This window comes from Stenella coeruleoalba, assembly GCF_951394435.1.
Source record: "Stenella coeruleoalba genome assembly, chromosome: 5".
NCBI lineage: Eukaryota > Metazoa > Chordata > Mammalia > Artiodactyla > Delphinidae > Stenella > Stenella coeruleoalba.
The window spans coordinates 115,533,783-115,552,461 of NC_137150.1; the positions used below are offsets into that span (position 1 = coordinate 115,533,783).

At 37.5% G+C, this 18,679-nt stretch overlaps 1 protein-coding gene across 1 annotated transcript in view; it reads left to right on the forward strand.

The window, feature by feature from the left end:
* Positions 1-4,563: 4,563 nt before the first annotated feature.
* Positions 4,564-18,679, forward strand: part of LOC307187199 (multidrug resistance-associated protein 1-like) — a gene marked incomplete at its 3' end in the record, with an annotated part of 76,641 nt that continues 62,525 nt past the window's right edge. Inside the window, exons 1-4 of the mRNA XM_079923001.1 lie at positions 4,564-4,769; positions 9,861-9,922; positions 17,027-17,174; positions 17,898-18,040. Of these exons, the coding sequence (XP_079779127.1) occupies positions 4,698-4,769; positions 9,861-9,922; positions 17,027-17,174; positions 17,898-18,040 (425 nt within the window). The 5' untranslated portion in view covers positions 4,564-4,697. The remainder of the gene's footprint in view (positions 4,770-9,860; positions 9,923-17,026; positions 17,175-17,897; positions 18,041-18,679) is intronic.

Sequence of the window (18,679 nt, forward strand, 5' to 3'; positions counted from 1 at the left end):
GGTAAAACTGCTTCTGGTCAACTCTTGGCTTATCGGCCATAGGACGCTTTACAAGTTATTTGTTTTCTCAAAAATGCATGGGTTTGGTTTTGTAGACTTCATTAGATATTGAATGTAAGTATCTTAGTATATACTTGACATGTAATAAATGCACTATACATATTAGCTATTATTAAGTTTTTAAAGTCCTCCCGGGCTCGGTTCTAGCATCCTACATGAGTTTGAGCAAAAATATTCAAGTCTATTTGAAATGCGTTATGTACAGAATGTCCGGAAAGAATCCCATACAGATATGTGGGAGAAGGCTCAATAAATGTTCATTTAAGTACAGTAAATGTGGACTTTATCCCATATTTACCTCCTTACAAATCAAATAATGCTTCAGATGGTGATGGGGAAGGAAGGTGGAGAAATAAAGAATACAGCCCTGCTGCAGGTATAGCAACACCTAGTCATGGGAAGATTATATTTTTCAAGTAATTTACATCTTAAAATGTATGAAAAAACAAACACAAAGAAGAATTCAGGCTTCCGTCCATAGTATTCCTTTACCTGAAATAGTTTGCCTCCAGCTATTTTTATGGCTCCCTACAGTGTATTTATCATGTCATAACCTGTGAGCCTTCACCAAACTAGTCTGGAAGGAGGTGCCTGTCTTGGTTCATTATTCTCTGATATTGCATCCCGTTCATTTTCTTCATTGCACTGTACATTTTTGTAGTTATTTATTTATTTATTTTTGGTGTACTTGTTTCTTCTTGGTCTCTCCCACTAGTGCATAATTTGACGAGGACAGGAATGATTCATTACATTTCTAGCACCTTCCAGAATGCCTAGCACACAGAGGTACTAAATTAATGCTTGTGAAATATATTAGTTAAGTAAAGAACAGCATTCAGCAAAATGCAGTGGAGATCCGAAGAAATTTTTTGGAAAATATTTGGAAATTCCTTTTTTTGCCAAGTCATGTGGATACAACTTTAGGATCGTAACAAATATAATCACAAATAAACTGTGCTACTCTTTGTTAGTGTAAAAATGAGCAGACTTTGCATCTTCTCTCTTATGTTTGCAAATCAGTAGCTACTTGGGGCAAAATGAAAGGGTATCAGATGGGTAAAGTGGAAAAAAGAAACAAAAAGAATCCTGGATTCAAGGAAATCGGATGTTTTTCCTCAGTTTTCCTTATGACTGTAATGTTGGGAAAGTCATCAAACTTTCTCCTGACTTGGTCACCTCCTCTGTGATGTGGTGGATTTGGAATATATCCTGAGAATCCTGTAATCTTTGTTTTTAATTTTTAGCATTTACGAAAACATGTAATGGGTTTATTATTGTTATCTTTAAATAATTAATAAATATTTTTACACTTAAAATTTTAATTTCTAACATAGATATCAGTAGAGCTGCTCCACACACACAAAAGTTACTTGGGTAGTCAATAATTTTCAAGAATGTGAAGAAGTCCTGAGTCCAAAAATTGAGAACCCTTGATCTAAGAAAAATGTAATATCAGTCCTGAAGAGAGTCCTTACAGCACTAACCACGAGGGAAAACAGTTGGAGTTAGCCTACATATTGTTCACTAAGTGACTAGCTAAGTAATAATCATCATAATAATTTATGCAATATTTACCATGTGCCCTTGCTGTTCTAAATGCTTTACTTATTACATGAATAAATCACACAGTGCTTACAACAAACCTATGAGGAAGGCAGTACTGTTCCATTTTATAAATGGGAAAGTGAGCCCTGAGGTGTTAATGATTTGCTGGTAAATGTTGGTGCCAGACTTGCATCTGCAGTCTTACCTTGGAGCCTGTGTGCTCAATCACATTCTGAGTTCCTGGAAATTGCAGTATTTGCATAGAACAAAACATCACGCAGCAGTCAGGAACAATGTGTGAGTAGCCTCAAGTGGGTAGATGCTCTACAAATAACGTTAAGTGAAAAAATATGCGGGGAGGGAGGGAGGTGTATTGCAATAACTTTGTAGGAAAATACCATTTGTATATATATTTGAAACAGGTGAAACAGCACCATAGAGTTTTTAAATATAAAGAAGTGTCTCAATAAATGTGTGGAAGTTAAATTGAAAAGATACTTATGTGTTACTCCAGATCAGTTGACTTATGGTGGGGAAAATGGATAGGAAGGTGGGGAAATATAAGTAAAACAAAATAAAATAAAAATGGTCCTTAACAAAATGATGATAGTATGCCAAGAACCGAAGAGTTGTGAATTCAATTTTAATACCAAGGTTAACAAGAACAAAGAAAATAACGTCTATTCCATCCCTCACCTCCCATGAAGATATAACCTGCAATCACCTTGAAGAAAAGAATTGTCCCCTTTCTGCCACGGTGACAACCATATGCCCAGGTAACAATAGGAAACAGCCAGCTCTTTCTTTCAGCTTTACTTTTAATCAGTCTCAGGGATTCTGACCCTGATCTATGAGGCTCTCCTCAACAAGAAAGGGTGAGGTACAGTGCCTGCAGAACGTGTCAAGTAGAGCAGAATCCCTGGAAAGGTAAGAACCCTACTAAGGATTCTTTCCAGCGGCCTAAAAAATTGAATATTGTGACATAAAATATGTTCCACTCCTTACCTGTCTATGATTTTTGTTTTTTTTTTGCTGCAAAAGGAAATATTTATTTCACAATTCAGCTAGCATGAGAATTCAGTGAATCAGAATGCTAATTTTGTGATAAGGTTTGTTTATGCCAGGGTCATTTTATTTAATATTTTCTGTTCCTCAGACAAATCTGAATAGTTCACTGAGTTTTCCTTAACTAAGCACTGAAGCAATAAAAACTGTAATTTCTTTCTTAAAAACAAACAAACACCCCAAAACTCATGCCCTCCTTTTCATTAGCATAGTCTTATCTTGTATCTCCTTTTCGGAAGTTTGAGATTAAAATGTAATTTTGTGGGGCTGCCAGAGATGTTTCCCTCAATCCCTTTGGGTAGGGGCTCCAGCACTCCAGCTCCAACACACCTATAGGCCTTTCTAACTTCATCTATTCCATTACTTTAGGGATTCCTCTTTCCCCACCAATCAAGGAGCTGGGTCTCTTTAAAGAGCTGAGTATTCATGAAAATCTGTCTGTTTCCAGTTGCTAGAACCGCCCTTTCCTGAGGGGATTAATTCCAATCGGAGGAAGGTAGACATATGCTGAGTTTGGAGCCTGAGCTATTTCCAGGCCTTTTCTTCTTCCTGGCTTCCCCCTCTGTTTCAGGTTCAAGTTCCTTCTTTCCTTATAGCTGAAAAAAGCAGGAACTATCTCTATAACACCTTGCCTTTTCCACAAAGAATCCACAGAGTGAATAGTTTAAAAGTGCAGATGGAGAAAGGGCCCCTCAGGCTGAGGCTGCTGAGTAAAAGATGTCCCCAAATTGGTATGTGAATTTGTGAAAAGTTCTGGAAGACATGAAACAAAATTTCTAAGTCCTGAACTTCGACCTCAATTCTTCACAGACACATTTATTTTAAAGTGAAATCTACAACTTCCTCTTTGCATGGGGCCAGACAAATACCCTCTGAAGGGAGGAAGAAAGCCAAATAAATGTTCTAAATATTCCCCAGGACTTTAATTCCATGAGCTATCGTTTGGTCTAATCCTCATGTAGACATTTTTGGTACCTCAGTTTGACCCATTCCGTGGACAGGCTAAAACTCCCGGTAAGTAACATCTTTTGAACGCCTTTCTCAAGGATGCTGGCCTTTTCTTTTCCTATATACTCAATTCTTTCCACTTACCTCTAACATTAATTTCAAGAAGCAGACAGAATGTTCCTTGGTCCTGAATCATAATACAAACACAATACCCATCCTTGTAAAATTATCACATGGCCTTATCCTCATTATACAGAATTCTTAAAATTACTCCCTCTTCTGTTATTTCACCTTCTTACTGAACTGAAACAAACTATTTCATTAGACCATTAGACACATCTCATGGAAAGTGATTTGTTGCATACACCAAATACTTATTTATACAAGGTTCATGTCCCATCAATATTTATTAAAAGTCAAAATGCTATTCTTCTTAATTTTCATATCCCCATTTATGTCATGTATTTCATTTAGTTCTTTGCTAATCCTATACTACGAAGTTTTCCCATTTATTACATAGCTTTATGATTAATTTGAAAAGTAAAATTTAGATTCCCTATACTGTTATTATTTTGTAATACTAAGGGAAGCATTTCATTAGTTTCTAATTTTAAAGCCCTTGCAGTTTAGTTCACTCTGTAAAATTCTACTGAAACCTGTTGTCCTTAACAATTTTCTGTAGGGGACAGCTGTTAACACTATTTGCAAACACCTAAATGTCATCCCAAGGAAGAAAGAGCTTTCTGCTTCTATTATAAAGGGACACATTTTCTAACAGAGCAACCCTGGAAATTGAGAATTACCGAGTCAAGTGCAAATTCCCCCAAAGGCAGAGATCTTTGGCCTCTGCAGAAGGTCCCACTTCTTCCCGCTCCGCCCCGCCCTTTCCTCCCTCCGTTCCCCGCCGCCGCCCAGGGCGCTCGCTGGAAGGGCGGGTGGAGGGTAGGGCGACAGCTGACTCCCGGGCCGAGTGCTCGCGTCCTCCCACCTTCCAGGCGCCGAATTGACCATCCCCAGACAAGAGAGGTGACAGCCGCGGACCTCTATACGCTTCCCGTCGCCGGGAGCCCGCGCGGACCATGTTTTCCAGCTTGGGGAGGTGGAGCGCCAGCGGCTCCTACCAGCGGCTCCCCCGAGGCCCCGAGGCGCAGGTAAAGATTCCCGGTGGAGGTGCGGGAGGCGGGACGGTTTTCTGGCCAATCTGGCGGCGAGGGGAAGCGGGGAGAGCTGATTGTCCAGACCCTGAAACGCGAACTGGTGTCTTAGATCCCTGTTTTTGTCGTAATCACACAGGGACAGCACAGATTCAGACGCGCACGCACACACACAGACACACACACAGTCGGGAGAGCTGAGATCAGACCCCAGGGTGGTGTGAAACTTCAGCCAGCGCGATCTCAGTCAAGGTGGCTGCTGGAAGAGAAAGCAGCATCTTTGAAGGTCTAAGTGACTCCACTGTTTGCAAACAGAAGCAAATATTTGAGAAAGGAATGAATGGACCTGACTTCTGCTGAAGGAGTAGAGGTTGGGATGGGACTCTAAAACCAGTGAGAGAGCCTGTTAAAACCACAGGAGAGATCTGGGATAACTAAACTCTGTGTGTCAACTGACATGGTGTTGGGACACTGAGGCCTGGGGCAAATCCAAAAACTGCAGACATTTGACTGTGCCTTGCTACCCTCCCCCCTGGCCCCCATAACACGTGCTCCTTTCACAATAGAAGTCATGTGCTAAGGCAGTGGTACAGGGAAATGAAACCTGCAGTTGTGTATCAGGAGCAATTTCCCTAATAAAAATTCTCTTTGTTTTACTTCTCATCACCTCACAAGACCGGGTCTTAGATCTAGCCCTTAACACATGTAGTTCTGTAGTACTAAAAAGGAAAAAAAAAAAAAGATTTCAGATTCAGATTTCAGAGGGCCTTGTTCTAATCCTGGCTTTTGTTATTAACTCCAAGTGTCAAACGAATATGACAGCTATTCTTCTGATTACATATGAAACTATAAATTTCTTTAAAAGTAAAGCAAATTTTATTTAAATCTATAAAATATAGGCGTTGAATAAGTCCCTTAAAAATGTGCAAGCGCTCCACCAGGACAATATACCTATTTTATTTTAGACGTAGAAGGCTTAATCAGGCACACTGGTTTAACTAACTGATCATTAGTCTAACCACAGAGGTGGCCAAAGGCAGTGAATTACAAATAGGTGGGGTGGGAAATTATAAAACTCCAACAATTCCCTCACCCCCAATTCTAGTGGATTCTTCCTCTAAGATTCCAACAATGTTTATTTCCTTGACTATTACTCAACCTCAATAGCTTTATGGACCAAGAATCCATTTGGGCCAGATTGAAAATACTCATTTTCTATTTGTTACTTCTATGATGCCAAGTTAAAAAAAAATTGATGGCTTCAAAGCATGTTGAAAACCTTGTATGATTACATTTCATTGCTGAGACTTTATATTTTTGACATAATAGATCTCAGATAAAAATCCCAACCTGACCTGTAAGCCAAGAACTTGACCTTCTGATTGAATTTCTAGGGCTGGCATAGTGACCCATGAATAGAAAACCTCTAAAAATTTTTATTGGCAGTGATTAACATTCATTCATTCATATATTCATTCATCTAGAACATGTTATGAGCTGGGCCCTGGAAATATAAATGTAGATCAAACATAGCTTCTGTCCTCCAGAGAAACTAAGTCTAGCAGGAGAGAAGTACCTGTAGGCAAATGATTGGATAGTCAGGTAAGAGTGAGGGTAAATTCAGAGAGGGCAGATCCGAAGAGCCTTTAAACTATGTTAACACAGAACAAGAATCTGAGCATTGGAGGTTGGGATGGAGGAGAGGAATCACCAAAGGCAATAAATCCTACAGAGGATTGGACCACAAGTAAGATGTAGCCAGGAGACGTGAAGTACAAGGAAGTGGACAAGAAGAAAGGTGTTTCTAAGCAGCAGCAAACAGCAACAGTGTGTAACAGGTAGAGCTGAGGGTGTAGAATTATGACTGGAAAATAGAATGAATTTACTGGATCCAATCCAGTGTCTTATACTTCTCAGTTGGAGGACTTTGGGCAAGTATTTTTAAACTCTAGGCCTTAGTTTCCTCTTCTATAAAATGGGGATGACAAAAATAGTCCCACCACAAAGACATGTTATATTTAATAATATACTTTTAGTACAGTATCTGGCGCAGAATAAGTGATTAAGAAACATAAGTTCCTTTTGCTTTCTAGATGTTTTCCCTTCTCCGTGAGCCTGTACAGACACTTTCCCATAACTTCCTTCACGATTCCCAGGACCCTCCTTTAATACCCACAAGGAAAGCACCTGAAGTTAGGGATTATGAGGTATTGTTAACTGTAGCAATCACACCACATCCTCAGGAGGCTGCATCTCAAGGTTGAACCCAAAGAAGATTGAGAGCAACACATTTCACTAAATCCTGGACCCAAGCTATGCTGTGGGCTAAACTTTCTGCTCCTCCATCATAATTCAGAAATAACAGGACCACCATTCAAATGAAAATTGCCCATAAGTCATTAATATTAAGGTGTGTTTATGGGATGCCTACTATATGCCCAGTGGTAGATAAGTACAAAGATAATAAAATAGCTTAGAAAACAAAGGCCTGTAGTGGGCCTGGGGAGATGAAAAAAATGAGAAATCATTTGGTGTCAGTTACATCTGCAGAGGAAGTGCTGTCAGAGTGAGAATAGGTGAGTTAGAAGGATTGCAAAATGGTCAATGGAGAAGATGGGAGTAAATTAGAACATTGGAAGATACTGTCAGAATTGTCATATCCTGGTTTTTAACATAGATGTTGCTTTGCAGCAATATATCAATAAGAAACTCAGTGAGACCCATGTTATGAATTCAGTAATTATTTATTGAGAAGTCATTTATACATTCTTGGTGCTTGGTAAGGCTTAATTACATTTACCAGATATTTTACCTGCCTGCCATTTCTTCTGGGACGTAAATATGCTTGGAATTCACTGTAATAAATTCAGCATAAGATGCCTGAACCAAATTTAAGGAGGCTATTTACCAGAGGGCTCAAAGAGCCTCGTATAAGATGCTTTCACATGGAAAATGGGCCTAGAGCAAATATTAAGTCAAATACCCAGTTCTTGACCTGCTAAAGTAACCTTATCTAGTAGCTTTGCAAGACTTTGGCCCTGAAAACGACAACCTTTTTTATTTAGCTAATGATTCTCTGGACCAGCTAGATCATGTCCTTGTTTGGGTTAGCTTGGCTGATCTCTGCTGAGCTCTCTCAGCATGTGCTATCGTCTGGAGAGTTGGCTGGTGGCTGGATAATGTAGGACCTATTTCCTCATAGTTCTGGCAGTTTTCAAGCTGTTGGCCAGGATGACCAGATGAGAACCTTGGTTCTCCTCCATGTGGTCTCTCATCCTCCAGGAGGTTAGCTGGGTCTCAGTCATGTGGTTCACTCAGGGTTCCAAGCATAGCAAGCCTCTTGAAGCTTAGAGTTGGAGTTCTCTTAATGTCACTCCTGTTGCATTCTCATAATCAAAACAAGAAGCAATGCCAGCCCAGATTCAAGGAGTGGGAAATAGAGTCTGTCTCTTGATGGGAAAAGCTGCAAAGAATTTGTAGCCGTTTGTAGTCAGACACAGAAATATATGTATTTTGGATGAGAATACAATCTTCACATTGGTGGCCAGTTATCAAATTGGCAACTCCCTGTAAAATAAAATGTGGCTTCCAGGTTGATCAGAGAGTTTTCAGAACATTTTCCCCACTGATATATGCATTGATACTTATTTTCCAAATAATATGTTTGGTAACAAAAGTTATGACAATTTTATAGTTCACATGTTTGAGTGGTTATTTGGGGCCACCACCTGATAAATGTTTTACGTTCGTCACAGCATTTACTTCTTGAAACAATCATATAAGGATGGATACCAATTTGCTAAATTAGAGTTTACCCTTGAACAACACAGAGGTTAAGGGTGCCAAGCCTCATCAAAGTTGAAAATTCACATGTAACATATAGTCGGCTTTCCATATATGCTGTTCCTCCACATCCAAAGTTCCTCAACCACAGATTCAAACAACCCCTGATTGTGTAGTACTTACTATTGAAAGCAATCCAAATGTTCAAATCCATGCAGTTCAAACTCATGTTGTTCAAGGGTCAACTCTATGTGTGTGTGTGTGTATACACACACACATATATATTTCTTCAAAGATTTAGAGTATACCGTTTGCTATAACTAAGAGAACAGATTTGGAGTATTATGTTTTCTCCTCTATAGTCGGGACATTTTACTGTACAGGATGAAACACTGTTTCACTTATTACTTCTAGAATCAGAATTTTAAAAAATGTGGTAAACACTTTTTCAATATGAAATCAGAACTGCATTAGAGAGGATCAATGCAAAAATTGTTAAATATGGGACAATTTCTAAGAATGAAATTTAATATTGTGATTAGTTTAACTTTTTAAAAGACACAGATTGATGCTGACCTTAAAAATGTAAAATTATGACTTTTGAGAACTTCCCTTTTAAACCCCTCCTCTTTCGGTTGAACTCACCAGGTCAATGGGAAGAATTTTATGGAAATATTATAACCTCCCCAAATAATATGCAATAGTGATAAATATATAATTGTGTGTATGTTTATACATTTATACAAATTATGTAATTAAACACATACAGAAGTTAGTAAACCAAATGCCTGTTATAGTCTATTTCTATTTTTCAGAAGAAAGCCAAAACTTTTTAATTTAGCAATTAAAATGTTTTAAATTTAGCTTATACATATATGTAAGCTAAATTATGTGTGTATATATGTATTCATATACATAAGCATATGCATACATATATACACAGTCATATAAATTCAAGGAGCTATGTGTATATATATATATGTGTGTGTGTATATATTTATAGAGAGAGAGAGGAAGTAATGGGAATTTTAGAAATAATTTTCCTTTTCTACATGGTTTCTTGCTATGTAAGCAGTTGTAATGTAGGGAGAAATCTTAAAATTTTTCTAGTGCAACCACTGTCCAAGAATATCTTAATTGTATTCCTTAAAGATTATGATATCAACGTAGCTGAAACATAAATGATTTCACGTCTACTCTTCCACTTGCTGACAAAGATATTTCAAATGTAAAATAAAGACATTTTCTTCATACAATAGCTGTTTTATATATATATATATTGTTTTGTTTTGTTTTGTTTTTTAGAAATGCAGTCCAGAGAAAAGTGCTTCATTCTTCAGTAAGATGACCTATTCCTGGTTTAGCAGGTAGGAATTTTACTAATTTATCTGTAGTATACCACACTGAGGAAGATTCCAAGCGAAATGACACCTACATGTTATTCCTTTAATCTAAGCATGAATATTTTTACAAAATAACTTTGTAAAGCTTTTCTTCTCATATTATTTATTACAAAAAAAAATCACATATAGTAACATACTAAATAGTTCCACAGATAAGACTACTAATACTCCTGTAATAAGGCTGCCCCTTTATAGGATTTGTATCCCTGTTAGCACTAGGGAAGGGCAAAAAAAAAAAAGAGTATATATATATATATCTCCATCAAATATGTTACCCACTTTATACATTTTATTTCATTTAATTCTCCCCTATGTCCTATGAGATAGGCTTTAACAGATGAGAAAATCTGAGGCTCAGGAAGAGGAAGTAACTTGTCCATTGATACCCATGTAGGAGCACACTGACCTGATGTTAGAAGTCAGTTTTTTTGAGTTCATGTTTCACACTTTTGTTTGTTTGTTTGTTTGTTCGTTTCATTATTCTACTCTTTACTGGAAATGCTCTCATATACTTATGTATACTACTATTAAAACACACAATCATTTTTGTAAGACATATAATGTGATTCTTCTCATAGAGTAATTCATCTATAATGTGTGATGAAGGCTTTAACACAAGAATTACATCATATTAAATGAGAAGAATTGATTTTTTTTCTAATTTTATAAATTCAGAAGCTTTCTTTAGAAATGTATTTATTTTCCCCACAGAAATTTTATGATAATATGAAACTAAGTTTATCATCTTAATGCTTCTTTTTTTTTTTTTTTTTTTTGCGGTACGCAGGCCTGTCACTGTTGCGGCCTCTCCTGCCGCAGAGCACAGGCTCCGGACGCGCAGGCCGGAGGCCCACAGGCCCAGCCGCTCCGCGGCATGCGGGATCCTCCCGGACCGAGGCACGAACCCGCGTCCCCTGCATCGGCACGCGGACTCCCAACCACTGTGCCACCAGGGAAGCCCCATCTTAATGCTTCTTGATCTTTAGTTGGTAGAAACAAAATTGCCCAATTTGATCTACAAATATGTTCTCTAGAGTAGCCGAATAGTGTAAAAGAAAAGTTTGGTTGTATACTAGATACCCTACATTATGCTGACTTTTAAAAATGCAGACATAAATGACCTAGATCCTGTCTTCCAGGAATTCATAGTAGAATTAGAAAGATTAAGAAGTACAGTATCAATTACCCAAAAAGGCAAAAGGTAGTATAAACATGATGGAGAAACAATTTTCAGGAGTGTCATCTAACCAAGTTTGCACAGTTTGGGAATGTTTCACAAGTGATTAATGGTTTAACCCAACATTTAAAAGGTGTAGGGGTGAGCCACGTGGCATTCCAAGTTGAGCAGATACCATATGCAAACCACAGAGGCAGAGGAGAACTGACCCTTCCACATTGCAGAGTGTTGGTGTGGCAAGCCATCAAGCTGGAAGGACAGATCAGAAAGAGTTCTCTAGGACATCCTGAAGATAGTGGGAAGCCAGGGAAGGATTTTCAATAGAGAGTGACATACTATTTGCACTTTAGAAAAATCACCTTTGCAATTCTGTGGATATGATATGTAGGAGATGAAAATGGAGATGGAGAGCAAGGTTAAAAGGCTCTTTGGGTATCCTGGTAGATTTATGGTTACCATCTGAATTGCGGTAATGGTAATGATGAAGAGGAAGGAACAGATTCAAGAGCTATTTAAGAGAGAGAGTTGGCTGGTTGAGGAAATTGAGGAACTGGGAAAAGTCTTGAATAAATCTCAATTTCTGGCTCAGCTAACTGAGAGGATTAGGTGTTGTAAAAAATTTTGTGAATTCGGCTTGGGGAAGTTTCAATTTCCGGTGCCTGACTCATTCCCATAAAAAATATCTACGGAAAAGTAGCTCTCAGACCTATGGATGTGAATTTGAGGGTCAATGACCATAGATCAGTAGTTGAAGCCATGAGCATGATTGAGATCATCGAGAAGGAGAGCCTATTGAATAGGATGAACAAACAGTACATTGGGAATTCTCAGTATTTAAACAGTGAGAGGAGGGGGAATCTACAAAGGAAGCTAAGTACTCAGAATATGAGAGACAAACCAAAGAAAACATGTGATTGCAAGCTAGGGAAACAGTCAAAAAAGGAGAAATACAAAGTGACCAATAGGGCTAAATACTGAAAAGGAGTAAATTGAAATAAGAGCTGAGTATATTCTCCATTGTAAAGATGATTGGTGATTTTTATGAAAGCTGTTGAAGTAGAGAACTGGTATACTTGATGAGCAAATAATTGGGCAGAAGAGGTTGAATTATGATAAGAATTCCAAGTTATACAAATCTAGGAATCACTTAGAGGATGGCAAAAATTTTACACCAATATGCTACATTAAGTTATGCACTAGAAAAAAATAAAGATTAAATATAAATGTAAATGTGGACTATTTACAGTTAACGATTTTGATTTTTCAAATTTGTGTATGTGTAGCTATGTTTTCCAAACCTGAGTTCTGTCTCATCCATGAATTGAGAGAAAGAGTGATGTCTACACTGGCTTTAAAAATTTCAGACTGTCATTTTTTTGGTGGGGGAGCGCGGATTTTTCTTTCCATTTTATTTTCATGCTTTGCCTTTTAAAAAAAATCACTGAGGGGCTTCCCTGGTGGCGCAGTGGTTGACAGTCCACCTGCCGATGCAGGGGACACGGGTTCGTGCCCCGGTCCGGGAAGATCCCACATGCCGCGGAATGGCTGGGCCCGTGAGCCATGGCCGCTGAGCCTGCACATCTGGAGCCTGTGCTCCGCAAACGGGAGAGGCCACAACAGTGAGAGGCCCGCGTAACACACACACACACACACACACAAATCACTGACATTGCCCTTGTCAGATTCCATACACAGTTTTGTATCCTGCTTTTCAAATATACCATTATAATAACTTTTTTCTTTCTTTTTTAAATTAATTTTTATTAGAGTATAGTTGCTTTGCAATGTTGTGTTAGTTTCTAATGTATAGCAAAGTGAATCAGCTATACGTTTACATATATCCCCTCTTTTTTGGATTTCCTTCCCATTTAGGTCACCACAGAGCACTGAGTAGAGTTCCCTGTGCTATACAGTTGGTTCTCATTAGTTACCTGTTTTATACATAGTTATCAGAGTGTCATTTTTAAGTCACAGACTATCACAGAATGTGAAAGATGCAAATAATTTTAAGTAAATGTACTTTAAAACTTTTATATCAAGTTATAAAAACTATGTGCATTTATATTAAACATTACAAACACCATTTTAGGAGGCCTAAAGGAAAAAGCTGAAATTAAATGTAATAAACAAGATAAAACATAGCAAAATTTAAAATATGGCAACCCAATAGCTTGAAGTCCATGTCTTAGATCAAATAGGCAATAAGCTATAATTTTTGAATACCACATTTATTTTCTGTTTAAATTTAACATCTCAGCACTAGATAGGAGATATTTTCATGGCATGCCATTATCTGAAACTATCATTGGCGTTAATCTAATGTGGTTTCTTATCTGGTGATCAAACAATTGCAGCTGAAACATAGCTATTGTTCAAGAGAATGTCTCTTTGAAGACAGTGGTTAATTGTGTTCTCAGATCTGTTCTTTGAGTTACAGAATGAAGTCAGAAATTATTTCCTAGGCCAAATTCAAGCTCCCATAATTATATGAATAGTTCAATTAAAATGTACTCAGATGATACAAACAATTAGCAAATTATATGCTTATGAGCCTTAATCCCTAAGGCAGTAGCTGTCTAGATCATGTTGATGATCAAGTAATTATGAAGGCTTTATCAGCAAATATAATTTGTCATCAGTGTATAATAATCATGGTCATAGAATAATCCCCCTGACATACATGGAAAAATCTAGTTAAAGTTCTTATAGGTCACAGTTGAATAATAATTTTAACCAGGGATACACTATTCAATCTGTCCTACCTTTTGCTCACGTATTAATAAAACTTGTACATTTCCTAACTTTGTCCTATACTACGATTTTTGTACAGACTGTCTTGCCTTTTCCCATTACACAATCACCCCTTTCCAGAAATGTTTAAAAATGTAATTAGCGGGCTTCCCTGATGGTATAGTGGTTGAGAGTCCGCCTGCCGATGCAGGGGACACGGGTTCGTGCCGCGGTCCGGGAAGATCCCACATGCCGCGGAGTGGCTGGGCCCGTGAGCCATGGCCACTAAGCCTGCGCGTCCGGAGCCTGTGCTCCACAAAGGGAGAGGCCACAACAGTGAGAGGCTCGCGAATCCAAAAAAAAAAAAAAAAAATGTAATTAGGAATAATGAAAATGATGATGCTACTGTATTATCTATACTTTCCAAGTATTCAATTATTACTCATCTACAAAATTTACTTTTCATCTCATCCTCCTACCCAACTGCCACTGGTTTACTACCTTTAACATCAGTTGGATGAGATACTTATGCACACTTGTTAATGTTAAATATGCTCAAAATTCTCTCTAATGTAACAAAATTGAATGCAGAGTAGAAATATTACACTTAATGACACTGTCTGCCTTTGGTTAAGTTAGCACTGGTGTATATCACATTTACAAACCTGTGGCCAGTCCCTAGAGTTCCTGCTGTTTAACCACCTGTAAAAATGGAAAATGAATATTGCTCTGCATGCTGTAGAGAGTTGTGAGTATCAAAGTAGTTTAAGTGAATGTCCTTTGAAAAGAAATATCAATCTAAAAAACACAAGGTGAATGTAAGTACCTTTATTATTGCTTTAGGACTAAAGTCCACAAGTTTGTGGGACCTGGTGCATGCTCCGTTTCACTCATTGGGAGGGTCAACTATTGGTCCTAGTTGCTTCCCCAAAGCTACTTCATCAATTGATTTAAAGAAACACCACTTCCTCTTTTCCTAGATGCTTATGTGTAAAAGGTAGACCAGAAGAGAGCAAAAGAGGTGGAAGAAGCACACACATGGCAAAAGGGAAGTCACAGCCGAACCCAAATACACCACAATCAATTCGGCTTAAGTGTCACTTTTAGATGCTGCATTATTTGGAGACTCAACATGAAAGCCAGGGGTCACTTATCCCCGTGAACCAAAACCGCTGAGTTTTGCACGGTTCTAACTCAAAATGCTGAAGCAGTAAATGTTATTAAAAATGCTTTTGTGAAAATCAATGCAGTCTTATTTTGAAAATGAATATTTATTTTGTGGAACAGAATAGAAGGACTTAATATGACATAAAAGTAGTTTATTGCTTAATATGTTTTTAAAAGTGCACTGAAGGAAATTGTCCAGCATATTGAACCAACAGAGGCATGATTATGGAAGGTCCTTTCTTAGTACATTTAAGCCTTTTTGTTAATTATGAATTGTAATATGATATTAGACAGTGTAATAAAAGTAAAATTGAATCCAGTGGAGACCGGTTACCACAGGGTTTAAATCCATCCGAGGGTCAATCAATTCAGATTGTTCAGTAACAGTGACAATGAAAGCAGTTCCAATTTGGAGTAGTGTAATACTTTGTTATGGTCTCTTGGACTAATATACTTTGTAATGGAAAAAACTGAAGCTATAGAGTCAGAAGGCCTGGGTTTAAATGGTAGTTTAATTTCTTATTGAATCAGTCATGTCATCAAGCTCAAAACTGAGTATATCTGAACTATATTACTTAGCAGTGTGTTTGGCTTCAGGTAACAGAATAGTCAAATAATAATAGCTTAAATAGATATGTATTTATTTTCTTATGTTATTGGGTAGTTCACCAGCAGGGAATAGGCTGGTGAACTACCTCAGAAATGTTATCAAGGACCCAGGCTTTTTCTATCTTTCCACCCTCCATTTCTAGTATTCGGCTTTTCACCCATGGTGGCAAAGATGGCTTCTCCATCTCAGACCATTATGTCTTCAGTACAGGGAGGAAGGAGGAAGGTGCAGGAAAAGGAAGGCAAGCATTTTCTCCTTGTGAAGTTTTGTGTCTTTTTTTTTTTTTTGGGCCATGCGGCCCGGCTTGCGGGATCTCAGTTCCCCCACCAGGGATTGAACCCGGGTCACGGCAGTGAGAGTGTGGACTCCTAACCACTAGGCCACCAGGGAACTCCCTGTTTTGTGTTTTCTTTTGAAAAAGAAAGTTCTCCTCAGTAGACTTTTGTTTAGATTTCCTTAGCCGTAACTGAGTTATATTATTTAATGCTAAGCAAAAAAGTAATGAGATTACCAGGACTGATTTAGGCCAATCATAGATCATAACTCTGTGGCTGGAATAAGCACTTACTCTGAGTTCAAGAGATTTTCAAATGAATAAATATCAAATTCCAGTTTGTAGGAAGAGTTGAGGCAGAAGGGATGGGTGTAAGGTAAATGCAAATCATTGTCTGCCACAATAACGTTCGTGGTATAACTAGACCATGCACCTTTGTTTGCCTGGGAAAATCTCAGCTTAGACCCATTGTTTTTGCATAATGACTCACCATGTACTCTGGGGCAAGCTTTTTGAATGGAGGAACGTGGAAGTACTGAGAGGCTGGCAGTATCTTGCCGTACTTCTTAAGGCATCAGCTCCAAAATGGCTCTGTGATATTGACTCATATGCTGTGGATCAAAGTAAGTCATATGGCCAAGGCCTAAGTTTGTGGGGCAGATACAGCTACTCCACTTGGACATTCTGTAAAGTCAAGTGTCAAAGGGTATATATAGTCCCAGCAGAGGATGGATCCATTTCTCTTCTGATACAAGCCTAAAAAGCAAATATGGGTTTTGGCATGAATACCTTACTGTGAAAGTTAGCTATTTAAATTTCAGTAAGGGAGGTAGGGTAGGTGGGTGTCTCCAGTCTGAGATGAGTAAATGAAGTTAGTGTTTCACTGAATAATTGGATATCTAAACAGCCCTGTTAAAAGCTACAAAGGATTATTATACATTATTGAACTCCAGGATAGAGTTGTATGATTTTTCAAACACACTCTCTAGTCATTCCAACCTGATCAATAAAATAATTTATAAATCAAGAAGTCAAGCTAATGTGTGCAAAATTAGTTTTAACTTCATTATTGATTTTGCTGAATTGTTTACCTTGCTCTTTCATTTTTAGAATAATTATTTTAGGCTATAAAAAACCTTTGGAAAGAGAGGATCTTTTCGAACTAAATGAAAGTGATTCCTCCTATATTGTGTGTCCCATGTTTGAAAAACAATGGAGGAAGGAAGTTCTAAAGAATCAAGAGAGGCAAAAAGTAAAGGTAATTAATTATTAAATTGTTAGTACTTAATGAAAAAACTAATAAAGCTTGTTCGAAATATGAGGTATCGATATAGAAAATACCTTAAATATGTGAAATAACAAGCCATTTCTATAAGTACAATTGGTTGTTATTGCAGCTAATTTCTGTCATCAAATTATTAAGCATCTCTTCCCTTCAAAGCTCAGGAGCAAATGTGTTGATATGTATATAATTTTTGGCATCTCACCAATATCTTTCCTCATCCATCATGGCAAAGATGGTCTGCATATCTCAGAGAATCATGTCTGTTGGTCAAAGTAAATCATATAGTGGCCAAGGCCAAAGCTTGTGGGGCAGGGATAGGTTCTCCACATGTAGCATGATACACACACACACACACACACACACACATATGAATATATATATAGTCTTTAGACTTCTCAAAAAGAAAATATAATTTGAAGATAAAAACTGTATTATTTAAACAGTTTCAAAACTCACAAAAGGGATAAAATAAAATATTTTTGCACTTATGCCACGTGGTATAAATAATGCCATGTGGTTTGGAGACATACCATACCAATGATATGGGCCATATTTTCAAGTTTAGCTGAATTTATTTTTTTGTTGTTGCTTTACTATCTTTGGAGTGCAATACTAATTTTATGGTTAGTTTATATATATTTTATATATTAGTTCTGTTCCCTTTTCACATTGTTTTTATTTTCTTTAATTATGTAGTCATCTTTTCATAAAGAGGCACATACCAGGAAACCATCTCTGCTCCGTGCATTGTGGAACACCTTTAAGTTTGTCCTGATTCAAGTTGCTTTATTCAAAGTGTTTGCTGATGTTCTGTCCTTCACTAGCCCACTCATAATGAAGTAAGTTGAAGTCTTGTTTTTTCTTCTTCCCACAGGAAAATGATAAGCAAATCATTCACTAAAAAAGAGTGAGATAGGTCCCAATTACAAATTTTATTTAGAATACAGGCAGTCTATTACGTTTGCCTGTGATATGAATGTGAATTATGATACTATAGTGAGTAATTACTGAAACCTACCATGTACTAAGCACTGTTCTAAAAAGCTTTATATTAATTATCTTATTTAATCTTTACAACAATCCTATGATGTAGGAAGTAGTATTGTACCCACTATCACAATGCAGAAACAAAGAATTTCTAGTACTTTGCCTAAGACCATACAGCTAGAAAATGCCAGAGTTACAATTCAAATCTAGGAAATCTGGCTTGAGTATATGTTTAGAAAATGAAAGGACACATACCTCTATTTTTCTTAGCTGTGGACTTTTGGGAATTGAAATTTATCAGCCAAGGTAATAATATATAAATATATATAAATATATATGTATGTGTTTATGTGTACACATAGAGAGAAAAAAATTAAAGAATTTCTATAATATTTCTATAGTATCTATATGCAAGGATTCACAGGCAGACATTAAAATCGAGTCCTTGACTATAGGCTACCTTTTTCAAGGGGACATTTCCTTACCTCTGC